Genomic DNA, 13,418 nt, shown 5'->3' on the forward strand with positions numbered 1-13,418 from the left:
TGATGAAGGTCACCTATAGAGAACCTTCTGGAAGACCAGCAGAGCTATGAAAGCTCTGCCTTTCTGTATTTTAGATAGAAGAACAAATTGCTTCTTTCATATCTTCTTTTCATGTCTTACGCTTGGCGGTTCTCACAGATCTGCAGCCGATTGCACAGGTAGCTTCGGAGTAAATGTACCGGTACAATATCTAACATGCATGCGTAGTTATGTCTAAATGAGGTCATATTCATCATATTCCTTTTCATCATCTCCTGAGAAGGCCAATCTACAGTGGCTCAGACTCCGAACGCCAGACTATGCACAATGTTATTGGCAAGCCGCTCTTTAGGCATACATCATGTCGCCATCCTCCTCCTCGCTATCATCCTGCACAACGGGAGCCTTCTTCTTTACTAGGTCGTGACGACATATGGGGCATGTTCCTTTACTTCGCAACCAAGGTCCAACGCACTCGAGATCGAATTGATGACCACCCTGACACGGCAGCTCAACAACAAGACAGTATTCGTCTTCCAGGTAAGGAACCTTGCAGATGGCGCAGTCGTCGTCTTTCTTGAGAGTCTTGCGGTTTACGCGATCGAGCGAGTCGAGAAATTCTTGTGAAACGCCTGCTAGTCGAGTCGGAGGGTCGTTGATGTCGTCCTCGAGGTTCGTGATGAGGGACTGGAGAAACTCGCGGTTGTCTTCTGTTGGGGCGGTCGTTTGAAGTTGGTGCAGCTGTTCCTGGAGCAGGCGAAAGAGAGCGGCTGTGTCAACGGGGGTGGGCGTTGCGTGAGGGTTGTGGTGAGGGGTCTGGGCGCCTGAGGGCTCGGCGATCTGATCAAGGAGCGAAAAGAAAGATGCCATGTCGACGCGACGGCCTGAGCGACGGCCTTCGGTGAATTTGACATTGTGTTCGACTGTTGAGCGGAAACCGTTAGCTGCTGAGTGTAGGGATGGGGGGGTTGAGGAGGGGTTTAGTAGTGTTACCTTCGTATTGAGTAGCCATTCTGAGTAGTCGCTGTATTATTCAAGGTGATGTGTGATGAATGAATGCCTTGAGAGGTTGGAAAAGCCAATCTTGGGAGTATACGAGATGAGCCTTAGGTTGGCGACAGGATGTTGTCGTTGAACAGGTATCAGTAAGACACCGACACAGGCAGAGAAACGACGTCGCAAGTCAAAGTCGTGGGGTGCCTGGTTAATAATTTATGGAGTCGGGTACCTTGGACCCCTGTTGTCCTGCCTGAGCCACAGTTGTGCAGGTGCTGTAGGTACTAAGGTACCTACGATTAGGTGCTGATAGGTAGGCACTGCAATAAGAGATCCGGATGGTCCCGTCACATCCAATTAATTGATGGATGCTGACAGCTTCACTTACACGACTCGGCCTCATGGTTTTGATGAACAATTGAGTTTAAGGAATGCTCTTAACATTTGCGGTTGCTTCGTCACATGGTTGGGCAGTTTAGTCTCTGCCGCTTGGGCCATGGCGTCACTCACTTATCGTCAAGCTTTTTGACGTTGATCCTTGGACGTTACTTGCATCTCCCCATTTTGATACCCCATTAACTGAAACCTTCCACCTCAATTTTACGAATTCTTTGCCTTGATACCCTGCCAAACAACACCCTTACACAATACAATGTCTTCCTCAGCTGCTATCATCGGCTCTACGGGCCTTGTCGGCTCAAACATTCTCTCGACTCTACTTGCTTCTGAGATTTACAACCCTGTGCACACCATCACTCGACGCGCTCCCAAGGCAACATCATCATTGCTCAATGCGGTAGTCGACAGTGACACCACCAAGTGGGCAGACCTACTCACCGGTCTCTCTCCCAAGCCCTCTATCGTTTACTCTGCCCTCGGCACTACTCGGGCTGCGGCAGGAGGAATCCAAAACCAATGGAAGATCGACCATGACTTGAACATTGAACTTGCAAAGGCATCCAAGGCCGCAGGCGTGTCGACATTCGTCTTCATCTCAAGCGCAGGTACACGCTCCTTCATCGGAGCCTCTTCACCTTACGGAAAGATGAAGAACGGGGTCGAAGACGCAATCAAGGAGATGGACTTTGAGCAGGCAGTGATTCTCAGGCCAGGCATGATCATGGGTGAGAGGGAGACGAGCCGTCTTGCTGAGGGCATAGCTCAGAGCGCAATCAATGGTCTTGGAAGCCTGAGTTCTGGTTTCAGAGATAGCATCGGCCAGGACGCCGATGTCATTGCCAAGGCGGCTATCAGAGCTGCGCAGTTGGCAAAGGAGGGCAAGGCCCCAAGCAAGTACTGGATTCTCGATGGAAGCGATATCATCAAGCTGGGCAGGACTGAGTGGCCAGGTGCTCAGACCACAGCTGCAGGGACCAAGACGGAAGCAACCCTATAGAAGATATAAGGATACGACGACGCTGTAAGGCTTTTTATTCGGTTCTCTTTATGGGGAACGAGCAACCATTGGCTGTCAAACAAGAGTTAACTAGACTGCACTGCAGCCACTCTATATCTTATGGCGCATATTTTCTTAATCTTAATACGGAATATTGGTATTGAGCTGCTGTCTGTGGTTATCGTACATTGGTGTAGTATAGTTTGCGAGAGCATCCGACATGGTGTCGATGAATGGGGGATGTTAGCTTGTTACTGAACGCTACGTTCTTCCAGAGATATCCTGGTGTTAAGAGTGCAAGTTTAACATCCTGATACAGTCCCGTTTCCAAATAGATCTCCAACTTTCTAGCGTCATCTCATAAACGGCTTGCTAAGAACTCCTCGGTTCCTGAACAGCTATCATCAACTATTTTTGCTTTTCTGTTAATTATCAACAACCCGATGGAGCCTGAAACATCGGCCGTGTAACATTAAAAGGGAAGTACCTAGGTAAGCAAAGGTCTCATATCCCCCCGACCTTCGCACTTCGGCATCGACTCCCCGCCGTAGTACTATTCGCCCCACCATTTGTCGGATTGGATCTCATCATCAACTCAACTCCACCCCCACTTCCACTTGCACTTTAATAATTAATCGCTGTCGACTTCTCACTCACTTGAAGACTCACCTTGTCTTACAACGACTCAGAAAGACTCCGTTACCGAGGCCCCATTCATCCAGTATAGTCTCTGAGCCGAAATACTCAACTCATTCTTAGTCGACTGAAAATCAACCACCATCGAGCAATCCCCTTTCTTGTATACCACTTCTGTGACCCCATTATCAATCATGTCTTCTCGCCCTTCAGTCGTCGGCCCAGACTCTGGACCCGAACCCCCGTATCCTCTTCACATGGAGGGCAAGGTCATTTCAGGTTTCGGTCGCGGGTCCAAAGAGGTAAGACTCCCTTAGTCTCGTCACTCACCCTCTTATCTCATCTACCTTACTAACCTCGCTCAGCTTGGCATCCCTACCGCCAACCTTCCCGTTGACGAAGCACTCACCCCCTGGATCGCAAACATCGCTTCAGGTGTCTACTTTGGCTACGCCTCTCTCGCTCTCCCTTCGGAGCACCCCGATATCCCCTCTTCAGCCTCATCTAATGTCACTACCCATAGTGGTACGGAGGACGCTCTTCTCTCTGCTGAAGCTCCCGCTAACCCTCCCTTCCACATCTTCCCTATGGTCATGTCCATTGGCTACAACCCCTTCTACAAGAACAAGGTTCGCAGTGCAGAGGTCCATGTACTACACAAGTTCACCTCAGACTTTTACGATGTGCCCATGCGCCTGCTCATTCTCGGCTTCATCCGTGAGGAGAAGGACTACAAGAGCCTAGAGGCACTCATTGAAGATATCAACTTTGATTGCGAGGTAGCAAAAAATAGTCTTGCCCGTGAGACATGGGCCCCCGAGAAAGGCCGAGTTATCAGTGGCAAGGATGTAGGGGGCCGTTTGGATGTTCAGTGGCTCGTTCGTGATGCTTAAGCACAGAACGATACGTATGGGATAAAACAGGGTAAAGAAAAGTGACTGGGAGTTAGGGATAGAATAGCAACATAGAAGAGAGAATTCTGGTTTAACGTATTGTTTATTTCAAGTTTTCCATCTCTTAGAAACTATCTGGGTATCATTTGAAACCCCCATCTTCCTGATTGAAGAGCATCGGTATTATTCAACCGTGATTTAGCCCATGGCCAATCCTCTATCAAAAGCACGAACTCCAGTCTTTTCTTCCTCTGCCTGGTTTATGTGGCCCCTCCCTCGAAGGCTAGAAGACTTCTCGCATTCGTCAAAAGACATAAACAAGAAAGAGGGAATCAACGTATTTCAAGTTTCGCCCGTAGTCATAACCGACTAAACTGCCAGTTGCTGGGGCCCTTGGTCTGGTAGATATCGTGGTAGGAACTGTCATCAAAATTAGCTTAAAGCACATGCTGAAAACATCATCGTGCGACTTACATTCATAATGATCATCATGGGAATGTCAAACACGTCTCGCTTGATGGTCCAGCAGTAGGTACATTCGACCTTGCCATCCCTCTCAATCCTCGAGATACCGTGCTCGCTGTCGATGCGCGTAACTCGGCTGCTAAGAATGCCTGGCTGTACGTCTTTCTGGGCACCATGTTCTGGCTTGATGTCAAGGTTTTGTGATGACCGGTACTTGTTGAGTCTGCAGCTTCTTTGTACCTTACCACGGCTATCTTCAAAAGCTAGTTCCGCAAAGTCTTGATAAAATTCGACGACGCTGTCGTCATCAAGAAGCTCGCCCAAGAACACAGGCTGGGGGCGTCCACTGCTATTGTCAAGAGTGGCCTTTTGGGGACGAGGCGTGGGCATGTCTCCTTGCGCGTTGTTGTCTGGCGTATTAGACCCATTGGTTGAGCGGCCACTGTAGGTGTTGATATTGAGGTTTGGCTCTTTTCCAAGTAGCACCTCTTTTGTCCATCCTGTTAGCGCAATGAACTCTTTATTGACAGCAGCAACCTCTCCCGATCTTCGACACACAATCGTTGGGGCGCAGCAATGTTGCAGAAAGTCATCATACTCGACCAATGTTCTCTGGAAGCACTTTTCCATGAAGATGAGATCTTGTCGGGTCAGGTCTTTGGTACATGATATGAACGATGGTCGGATCTCTCCAAGTGCCTTCGCAATTCTTAATAGTTTGTTGCCAGGCAGGCGGTTTCGTAAAACAGCCACCATATTGTGGAAACCGGTCGTGTAAGGATAGGGCTCCTTGACACTCTCGTAGATAGCGGCAGAATCTCGTTGTCGCTTGCCGGGATAGGACTTGGGGGGCGCTTTGGCAGTCTTCGGCCTGTGTCGCTGCGCGCCAGGAACATTGGGGATCCCAGCAAAATTGTGGTTCGGTGAGCCATCCATGCCCGCAACTGAATGGGGACTGGCTGTGGCATCTGTACTGGGGCTGGCAAGACTTGTAGGCCCAGCTGCAATAGCATAAGCATGTGGCAGTCCGTGCTGGAGGTTTCCTTGCGCATATAGAGGCTGATTGTTCTGGTCCATACTCGAAAAGTCGGCACCTAACATGGGATGATCAAAACCGTTGCCATTGCCATTTGTGTTCCCGAAGAGAGCTGCATAAGTAGCCTCAGTTGTTGGGGTTTGTGACATTGAGTTCTCCCGTGGAGGTGTCTCGGCTCCCAGGGCCATCTTGTTAAGGATACCGAATTCCCAACCTGCGTACTGGCTACCAAAGTTGAGACCTTCAAGGTCAAAATTGTAAAGGGCAGGATTGCTAGGATCGAACAGGGCGTTGAAGTCCATGTTTCCAGTAGGCAATATGTTGTTCATAGGGGCGTGCGCGTTGGCAATTGGAGCTTGGAAAGATGTTGGGGACGCCTGAGGGTTAAAAGGCAGGCTATCTAGGCCTACAGGAGTTTGCGCCCCGGTTGAATAAACTGGCAGAGTCGTTGTGCTCGCCTGTGAAAAGAAGGTGCTCCCGGTCGCGGATAAGTTATCCGACTGGCTCGCATTCGAATTTTGACGTTGTGCATTTGGTCTTGGAGGCGCAGGACTGGGATTAGGATTGGGGTTGTAGTTGGGACCAAGAACAGGTCGAAGAGCTTCTGGGGGAGCATCATGAAGGTATTTAGCCTTCTTTCGAACACCGTCTTGGCATGCATCGGCGAGACCTCGCTTGATGCATCTCTGGCATGGTCTCTCATCTCCTAGAAAGACGTCAGTTCAAAATCTTCTTGACCTTCAAACACGATGATCTCAATGATGACCTTTCCACAGCAGTGGATTGTGAGAAGTGCACAAACAGTTCGCCAGCAAAATGCTGGCAACCAGTGAAGTGAGTCAAGGGCCGAGCTTCACACTGAGAAATAAGATGTCGCGTGATAATCACTGGCGCATGCCAGCAGACCGCCAGCATGGCCTCTGCAAGGAGACTTACCACAAGTCAAGTGCGCCCTCTGACAGGCAAAGCACGCTCTCCGAGCCTTCTTTCTTCTCGGGCGTAGGGGATCCTTAGGGTCGTACTTCTTCTTGACCTCGGTAGTGCTCTGGTCTGCCATCTTTTCGTCGTCGTCTTTGATAAAAGTTTCCGTTTCGTCCTCGTTCTCAGACATAACATCTGAGACCTCAGCACCATTCTCCTCCATCTCGTGCGGCATGGTGTCTTAGGTTTTATATACAAAGCCTAGAGACCGACACAAGGTAATGCGACGGCTGCAGTATCCTCCTCTCAGCTTGGTTGAGCCCGAGACTTTGTTTAGGTTGCTGCGCACAAAGCGGTCCGGAAATGCAGGTTCCGAATCCCAGAAACCTTTTTCTGTTTCTCTGTCTCCTTGTCCTCCTTTCAAGCACCTTTGCGGAAACACACTTGTCCAAGACTCAGTAGCACAAGCAAGCAGGGACAGGTACGTCGTCGAATGAAATCCGCGATGTGTGTTATTCGTAGACAATAACCCCCACGGTGGCGCGGGAACGCGCAACAGAACCCTTCTCCTGATCTCTTTACCCGTTCGCCGATGCGTGTATGTAAGACTAGGAACAGCCTTGAATGTACGGTATAGATGCGGTAGGACTATGGCGTTGTGCGCAAACGAGGCCAGAAGGCTGTATGCAGCCGTGTCTGGAGTAGCAAGTCTTGGCTAATGAGGGGACCGAAAGTGATCGGTCGAGCTCGTATACTGGATGGGGCGTATTCGAACGAAGCCAATAATTTGCTTAGATAGGATACGCAAAGAGGCGTTCTCATGTAACGTATAAGCAATTAATAGTACCGTGAGTCGTAGGGGGTTCGTGAGGCTGCGAGTATTGCTAGTCGTCACCGGCGGAGGCGGAGGATGTGACCGAGGCAGAAATACGATTCGAGGGTCGATGGACGGATCGATGATCGTTCAACATGGAACAGTCGTAGGGGCGACTGAGGCGACGCGGGAGAGGAGAAAGCGACAGTTACAGGTATGATACTGCAGGGTGAGGAAGCCGATGACGATGACGAAGAGGAAAGAAATGGATGCAGCTACCCGCGGGCCATGAGGAGTGGCTGCACCCAGTGGTAGAGCTGGAGTAGCCAATCTGAGGAGCAACGCGCACTGCAGTGACGGTAGCAGCTCACACAACGTCGGCAACTGTCGAAGTAGAAGCAGAAGCAGGCTGTGGTGAAAGTGTAGTCAGAGGTAGACGTAGCGTCGTACAAAGATGCGGCATGCGAAGCAGGCAAGACGAATGCGATGCGAAGCGCGGCACGGAGAGATGGAATCGCGATAGCGTAAAGATGAAGAGAAGAGAAAGGATATAATTGAATTAGGTAGAGTCGAACGAGGCGATTCGCAGACTAAGTCGTAAGCAATGACTGGTCCAATTCGAGATCAGTAAGAATCCATAGAGAGAACCCAACCCAGTCAGTAACATAGCACAGCGCAGCGCAGCACAGCACAGCTAAGGTCAGGCGACAGCGGGTTGGCCCCCAGTAATTGAATTGTGGGGTTTTTGGTGGTTGGTGAAAATTCACTAGAACAGACCAAGCACACATGGAGGCTTTTAAGGTACGAAATTGATGCAACCCTGGATACGGTATCATACGAACTCAATACACTTCAATGCCAGGGACAGAAGTACCTGATATGTACCTAGGGAATCAAGTAGTAGATATGTATGTACTGCAGGTGCAAGCAACAAAGTGGGTTGGATCAGGGAATAAGTGAGAAAGGAATGTTTGCAAATGTGCCTATCAAGATACCTGCAGAAGATGGTCAAATCTTTCCGTTTTCTTTCTGGTACTCTGTACTCCTCAGTATAGGATAGGTACCTAGCCAAGGCAATGTACCTAGGTAAGGTGCGGTACGGTACGTATGCATGTGCAAACGCAGACAGACTACGAATACTATACCTAGGGACCATCTCGTGAGCTGAGACCTTGCGGATGAATCAATAACCGTAACTATAGGTCCTCTCTTTCTTTCACGTAACCTCACACAGGGTGGGTAATTATCTGCCCAATTCCCAAGTAAACATTATAATCAATACAACCTTACAAGACAAGGGTATCAACGGCAGTCAATTGACTGAGTTGGGGACTATTACATACAACAATGCGCCCAACAGACTGATCATCATGAAAGATTTTACCCTGAGTCGTTCAATTCAAGTGGATTTAGTAAACTAATATTGGATGGCTGATACTTCCATGTACTGTAATGCAATGTACCTTGATGTTTATGCCTCGACAAGCCGAGGATTAGGAAGCATAGGTCCCTAATAAGTCACCAAAATAAAGAGCCCAATCAAAGTCAAACTTTTGATTGCGGGGTTTTACTACTGTAAAACAGTGGAGCGACTGGGGGGAAGTCCCAGGCTGTCCATTGGTCCGACAACGGCTTCTTATTTGTAACTTGAAAGTCCATCGCAAAATGAGATGAGATTCTTCGTCTTTTTCTTTCCCCTTCCTTGTACGAGGCTGGGGTTCTTTAGTTAGTTATCCATCCTGACTCAATCTTCGTTGTAGCGGTCAGAAAGAATGGCAATGAATATGTAATTCTCCTTCGACTTGCTATACCCCTAGAAGCAATAGTCTCGATCCAGCTCCATCTAACAAGGTCCCGCTGAGCCGCCAAAAACGATCCATTGATCCATTCATTCATTGTTGTGTCCCCAGCCACCCTTACATGTAGTTAGCTTAGGCGGACAAAGAGGTCCTAAATCTTCAGTGTTGGTCAGAACGGTACAGTATTCGTACCTCTTCAGTGACAAGGGTCTCAGGCTGCCAGACAATCCTTGGCCCTCCCTGAAGCAGAGAGAGGGTTGATAATTTACTGATACATAGTCAACTAAGAGAGGTACCGAAGCACCCCTGCTCCGGCGACTGTCACCGACAGGCCGGTGTGGGACCGCCGGTGTGCGCAAGGTACCCGAAACAGTAAGAGGTCTTTGGCATGATACTTTTGTGCATGCAACAGCTGAACTTGAATAGACTACTCCAGTAACTGTAAGATATTCTTCAACTTTCACCAACATTTTCTAGTACCCGGTCGTCCGGAGCGCGGGGCCTATGCCGAGTCCGGATGCCGGAGGTCAAAGGTGGGGTTAATCACCAAGGCAGGCGGAGGTGGAAACGGAAGGCCGCCGAGATATTCTCAATCCTGTCTGATGATTTAGGACTTGATATTCAGGATACTTTATTGGCCCAGGTACCCGGGGATCGTTAACCGACGCTTCACCTCGGCGACCGAGGGACCTATCCTAGGTATCTCGCATCATGCCAAGATATGTTTATAGAATCGCAACCTTTGACCTGTAGCAAGCAGCAAGTAACCGCGGGGCCAGATCATTGATAATAAGTTCCAAGTGATTCAGTTGGCTACGATTACATCAATTTGTCTTGCTCGGCAGATCCCAATTCTAGAACCGATATTGCTCCTCTTTCTTTGCTTTTGCGGCTGCAACCTGCATGACAATGACAGCCAAAGCCAAAGCCAAAGCCCCTAGAAGATCCCTTCCTCTCCTGCTGGGCCGCTATTGCTTTCTTCAGCGGGTAGAAGCATGCGCTGTGTCATCTGGTTGGAGGACATGTCGTGATCCATGCCGCTGGCCGAAAACCTGGAGTCGAGGCTGCGATAGCCGAGAAATCATGGGGGCCTGCATTCGTATGTTCCTGTTCTGTAAAACCTGAAGAGGCTGAGACACCCTTGTCCGTCTTGGATTTGTTCTTCACACCAAAGTTGTGGTTGGTTCATCTTGTACCTCAGTAGACGAAGTTCAGTATTAAAGCTATTCAGCTGAAAGAAACATCCAACACTGTGACAAGCATGGCCTTGCCAGCAGTCTATCGGGTTTCAAACGTATGATGCGTTGATCTGACCTATTCAGGAAGTTAATCGCTAAGCATTTGGGCGTGATCAGCTCATCATCTTATATTTGGCTGTAGGCTAGTTATCAATATTCTTCTATGTATCGCTATTCTCATCTCCACACTTGCCTCTGCGTAGGCTAGACTAGAGTAGATCTTTGTAGATCGGCCTTGCTACCCTATATACTAAACTGAATCTTGGTTTCATTAGCTTAGGAGAGTTGAGCGGCAGGGAACCTTGAGCCTTTACCTGGTGTTACCAATCAACTCATCCAGTGTACGAAAATTTTCTTTCCTCATGGATCTCCGCCAGCATAGAACTCATATTAGTTTCATACATGGAGCTTGAAGGATTAAGCCTTATGCTTTTCTGAGCAAAGTCCTAATACAGAGAACTGTATAAGCGCTGCCGTAGAGACCGGCGTCTCCTGTACAACCGGTGATCAACGATTAACCCACTCATTTGTCTTCTACCAACGCCTTTCAATGACTCGAAATACCTTTCTGCGTAAGCTAATCTTTTAAATTCTTTCCGTCTATGTAGTCTGCATACATGGTTTTTCAGTGGCTATCTAGTGGTGTGGGAACACGGATGAAGCCATCACTTGAAGCCGCAGGCACAATCATCCAAGTCACTTTGTCCTCAGGAAGTAGCAAACCGACTATTGGCCCTGATCCTCTTACCGTAACGGAAGAAAAGATAGGGGAAGGGCATCATGAAAATTGTTAGAAACGCCAAGAGGGTCGAGGCCCAGTGATTGTTGAGTTTCCTATACATCTGGTTGCCAAATAGGGGAAAGGCAGCTGTAAAACGTGAAATTAGCCCTGACATCCAAGCCATGTCATGTAATTACCTGTAGAGATAGTCTGCTACAGCAACGAACAGCACGGAACGAGGTAGGGAGAGTAGTATATCAGCTACTTACCAGCAAAGGCACAGCGCACAAAGGCATTCGCAGCCAGGGCACTCGCAGCGTACTGCGGATACGCATCAACCTATTTCGTCCAGGGTCAGCATTACCTCGAATATGGCACAAGCACAACATAGTCCTGTCCTGTCCTGTCCTGTCATGATCCTAGTTGCTATACCAACTCATGCAAAGAGCAGTGCAACGTACGGTGAGTCTGTCACAGGCTCTGTAAAACCGGGGAAAGCAAAGTACTCGGGCGCAACTTACAAGAAATGTAAAGACTCCGCTAAACACAAGAAGTATTCTATATCAGGATCAAACGGTCAGCTGCAGCTCTTCAAAGCACAAGTTCAGGAGATACGAGATTCAAGAGGCATTAACAAGCGATGACAAAGATCAACAAGGCTTTTGTCTAGCTTCTCTATGTGCGAGTGGGATCCCGCGAGTTCGGTTCCTGTCTCAGTCACCGTGTTCAAGACACTTGCACGACTGAGAGAAGCCTCTTGTGTATGACGGCACAAATCCTGGTGCTCCCCGTATCACGCCTCTTTGAGGCCTTCCAATTGTTTGTAACGATGAGATCACTTGACTTACCCAGCTCCAAAGATGGCTGATCCAATAATGGGTACAATCCAGTGCACCCATGGATAACATGACCAGCCGAAGATCAAGATGCCAACAGGTACCATGAGCGCCCCCACGATCGCTGGTGGGAGTCTGAATTCAGGCTGGCTGCTCCCCTGAATGTCTGTTTCTGAACTTAGCTTGAGTATGAGGCTACTTCTGATGCGGTGCCACACAGGGTCGAGTCCTGCTGCGGCTACCATGCCCACGAGAATGCCGAGAAAGGAGAGTCCGACTTGCCAAAGGTTGAAACCGTAGACTCTACCAAAGACAAGAGGAAAGGCTCCGAAGAACAGATAGAGTATACCAAGGAGTATAGCTGTGAAGATGCACAGGTTAAGACACATGGGTTCAAAGATAAGAAGCTGAAAGGGGCGTAGAAGAGATCGTCCGATTGCGCCAATGGCAGACTTTTGGGTCTTTTCTATAGGAGCTTTCCATCTCTCGTCGCCTGTTTTCTTTCGAGTCTGCCTTGCTTTGTTCCTGAGCACAATGGGATCTAGTCCACGTCAGTTGATACCAGCCACTATGTTGGTCAAGTCAAAACTTACGATATGTCTCAGGGACCAAGATGACAATCGCCATCCACAAAACGCCCGCCCATATCAGGAGTGTCCAATGCGTCCATCTCCAGTCAACATTATGATTGATGAAGCCTCCAATAAGAGGACCGATGGAGGGACCGACAAAGGGTGCCATCGAGAACATCAACATTGGCGCCTGGATCTGGTCGGCGGTGAAGAGGTCTCCAACAGTGCCACCAGAAACAGCGAGAAATGCGCTACCTGAGAACCCATCGAGGAAACGGCTGACAATGATGGTCTCTATGTTCTGAGCCATAGCCTGCGGAATAATCCAGATAAAGTACATAGACCAAGAGACAATGTAAATGGGCCTTCGACCATAGAATTCACTCATGGGACCGAGAAACATGGGCCCAAGACCGATTCCTAGGACAAAGGTTGACAGACCAAGGATAGATATCTCTCGCGAGTTGCCGAACTCGACTTCCATTTGCTCATACGTGGATGTATAGATGGAACTCGCGGCAGTTCTGGTCATCGTTTTAGTTCAGTTAACCAGTAACCATACACTGACTACAGTATATTATATTACTTACACGCATAGACTTGCAGACGAAACAATAAAAACAATCATCCACTTCTTCACCTGGACGAACTTGCGTGGGCACCAGGGATCACTGTCTCCGTTTTCCCAACCGACTTCAAAGGGATCCTTTTCCAGCTGATTATCATCCTCCGACTCTTGGTGGGGATTGCAGCTGTAGCCATTTTGAGATTGGCAACGAGAAAGGTTTCCAGATGCTCTTGAGCGAGTTCGCGTGACTTGGGGTGTTTCTGATCGAATAGGTGAAAAGGTTGGCCTGTTGGACTCTGGGCTGAGAGTTCCTTCGTCTGTTGATATCTTTTCAACGTCACGATCCATTATCATCGATGGTATTCGAGGGTAGATTGTCGACGTAGACAAGTGATATATTCAAGGTAACGATAGACTGATACTGAATATCTTGCCAAGAACAATTTTTCCAACCACTGCGATCCCCATAGTCTTTATATATTCCTCTCAAACGAGTCCCGCATGATACGTTGCAACCAAGCTCTTCCATTCTTTACCACTACAAAGAC

The 13,418-nt window shown here is 48.7% G+C and overlaps 6 protein-coding genes across 6 annotated transcripts; 3 read left to right on the plus strand and 3 right to left on the minus strand.

The window, feature by feature from the left end:
* Positions 1–58: 58 nt before the first annotated feature.
* Positions 59–1,087, minus strand: B0J16DRAFT_137315 (uncharacterized protein). The gene is made up of 2 exons (XM_046121831.1): positions 973–1,087; positions 59–902 (listed from the first exon to the last, which is right to left on the minus strand). The coding sequence occupies exons 1-2, from the start codon at positions 989–991 to the stop codon at positions 328–330; spliced, it is 594 nt and encodes a 197-aa protein (XP_045983237.1). The 5' UTR covers positions 992–1,087; the 3' UTR covers positions 59–327.
* A 540-nt stretch (positions 1,088–1,627) lies between these two features.
* B0J16DRAFT_320378 (uncharacterized protein) lies at positions 1,628–2,371 on the plus strand (the record flags this gene model as incomplete). The annotated part of the gene is made up of 1 exon (XM_046125567.1): positions 1,628–2,371. One exon carries the CDS (start codon positions 1,628–1,630, stop codon positions 2,369–2,371), a length of 744 nt encoding a protein of 247 aa, XP_045983238.1.
* A 603-nt stretch (positions 2,372–2,974) lies between these two features.
* Positions 2,975–4,003, plus strand: B0J16DRAFT_137309 (uncharacterized protein). Its single transcript, XM_046121830.1, has 2 exons — positions 2,975–3,309; positions 3,373–4,003. Exons 1-2 carry the CDS (start codon positions 3,202–3,204, stop codon positions 3,898–3,900), a joined length of 636 nt encoding a protein of 211 aa, XP_045983239.1. The 5' UTR covers positions 2,975–3,201; the 3' UTR covers positions 3,901–4,003.
* A 7-nt stretch (positions 4,004–4,010) lies between these two features.
* On the minus strand, positions 4,011–6,763 carry B0J16DRAFT_137325 (uncharacterized protein). The gene is made up of 3 exons (XM_046121832.1): positions 6,338–6,763; positions 4,375–6,107; positions 4,011–4,320 (listed from the first exon to the last, which is right to left on the minus strand). The coding sequence occupies exons 1-3, from the start codon at positions 6,555–6,557 to the stop codon at positions 4,270–4,272; spliced, it is 2,004 nt and encodes a 667-aa protein (XP_045983240.1). The 5' UTR covers positions 6,558–6,763; the 3' UTR covers positions 4,011–4,269.
* Positions 6,764–9,691: 2,928 nt separating this feature from the next.
* On the plus strand, positions 9,692–10,569 carry B0J16DRAFT_342152 (uncharacterized protein). The gene has a single exon (XM_046127878.1). It carries the CDS (start codon positions 9,839–9,841, stop codon positions 10,058–10,060), a length of 222 nt encoding a protein of 73 aa, XP_045983241.1. The 5' UTR covers positions 9,692–9,838; the 3' UTR covers positions 10,061–10,569.
* A 311-nt stretch (positions 10,570–10,880) lies between these two features.
* B0J16DRAFT_266888 (major facilitator superfamily domain-containing protein) lies at positions 10,881–13,218 on the minus strand (the record flags this gene model as incomplete). The annotated part of the gene is made up of 6 exons (XM_046123429.1): positions 10,881–11,041; positions 11,164–11,233; positions 11,416–11,452; positions 11,743–12,271; positions 12,324–12,826; positions 12,893–13,218. The coding sequence occupies 6 exons, from the start codon at positions 13,216–13,218 to the stop codon at positions 10,881–10,883; spliced, it is 1,626 nt and encodes a 541-aa protein (XP_045983242.1).
* Positions 13,219–13,418: the final 200 nt, after the last annotated feature.

This window comes from Fusarium flagelliforme, assembly GCF_020744385.1.
Source record: "Fusarium flagelliforme strain FIESC 12 MPI-CAGE-AA-0113 chromosome Unknown B0J16scaffold_4, whole genome shotgun sequence".
NCBI lineage: Eukaryota > Fungi > Ascomycota > Sordariomycetes > Hypocreales > Nectriaceae > Fusarium > Fusarium flagelliforme.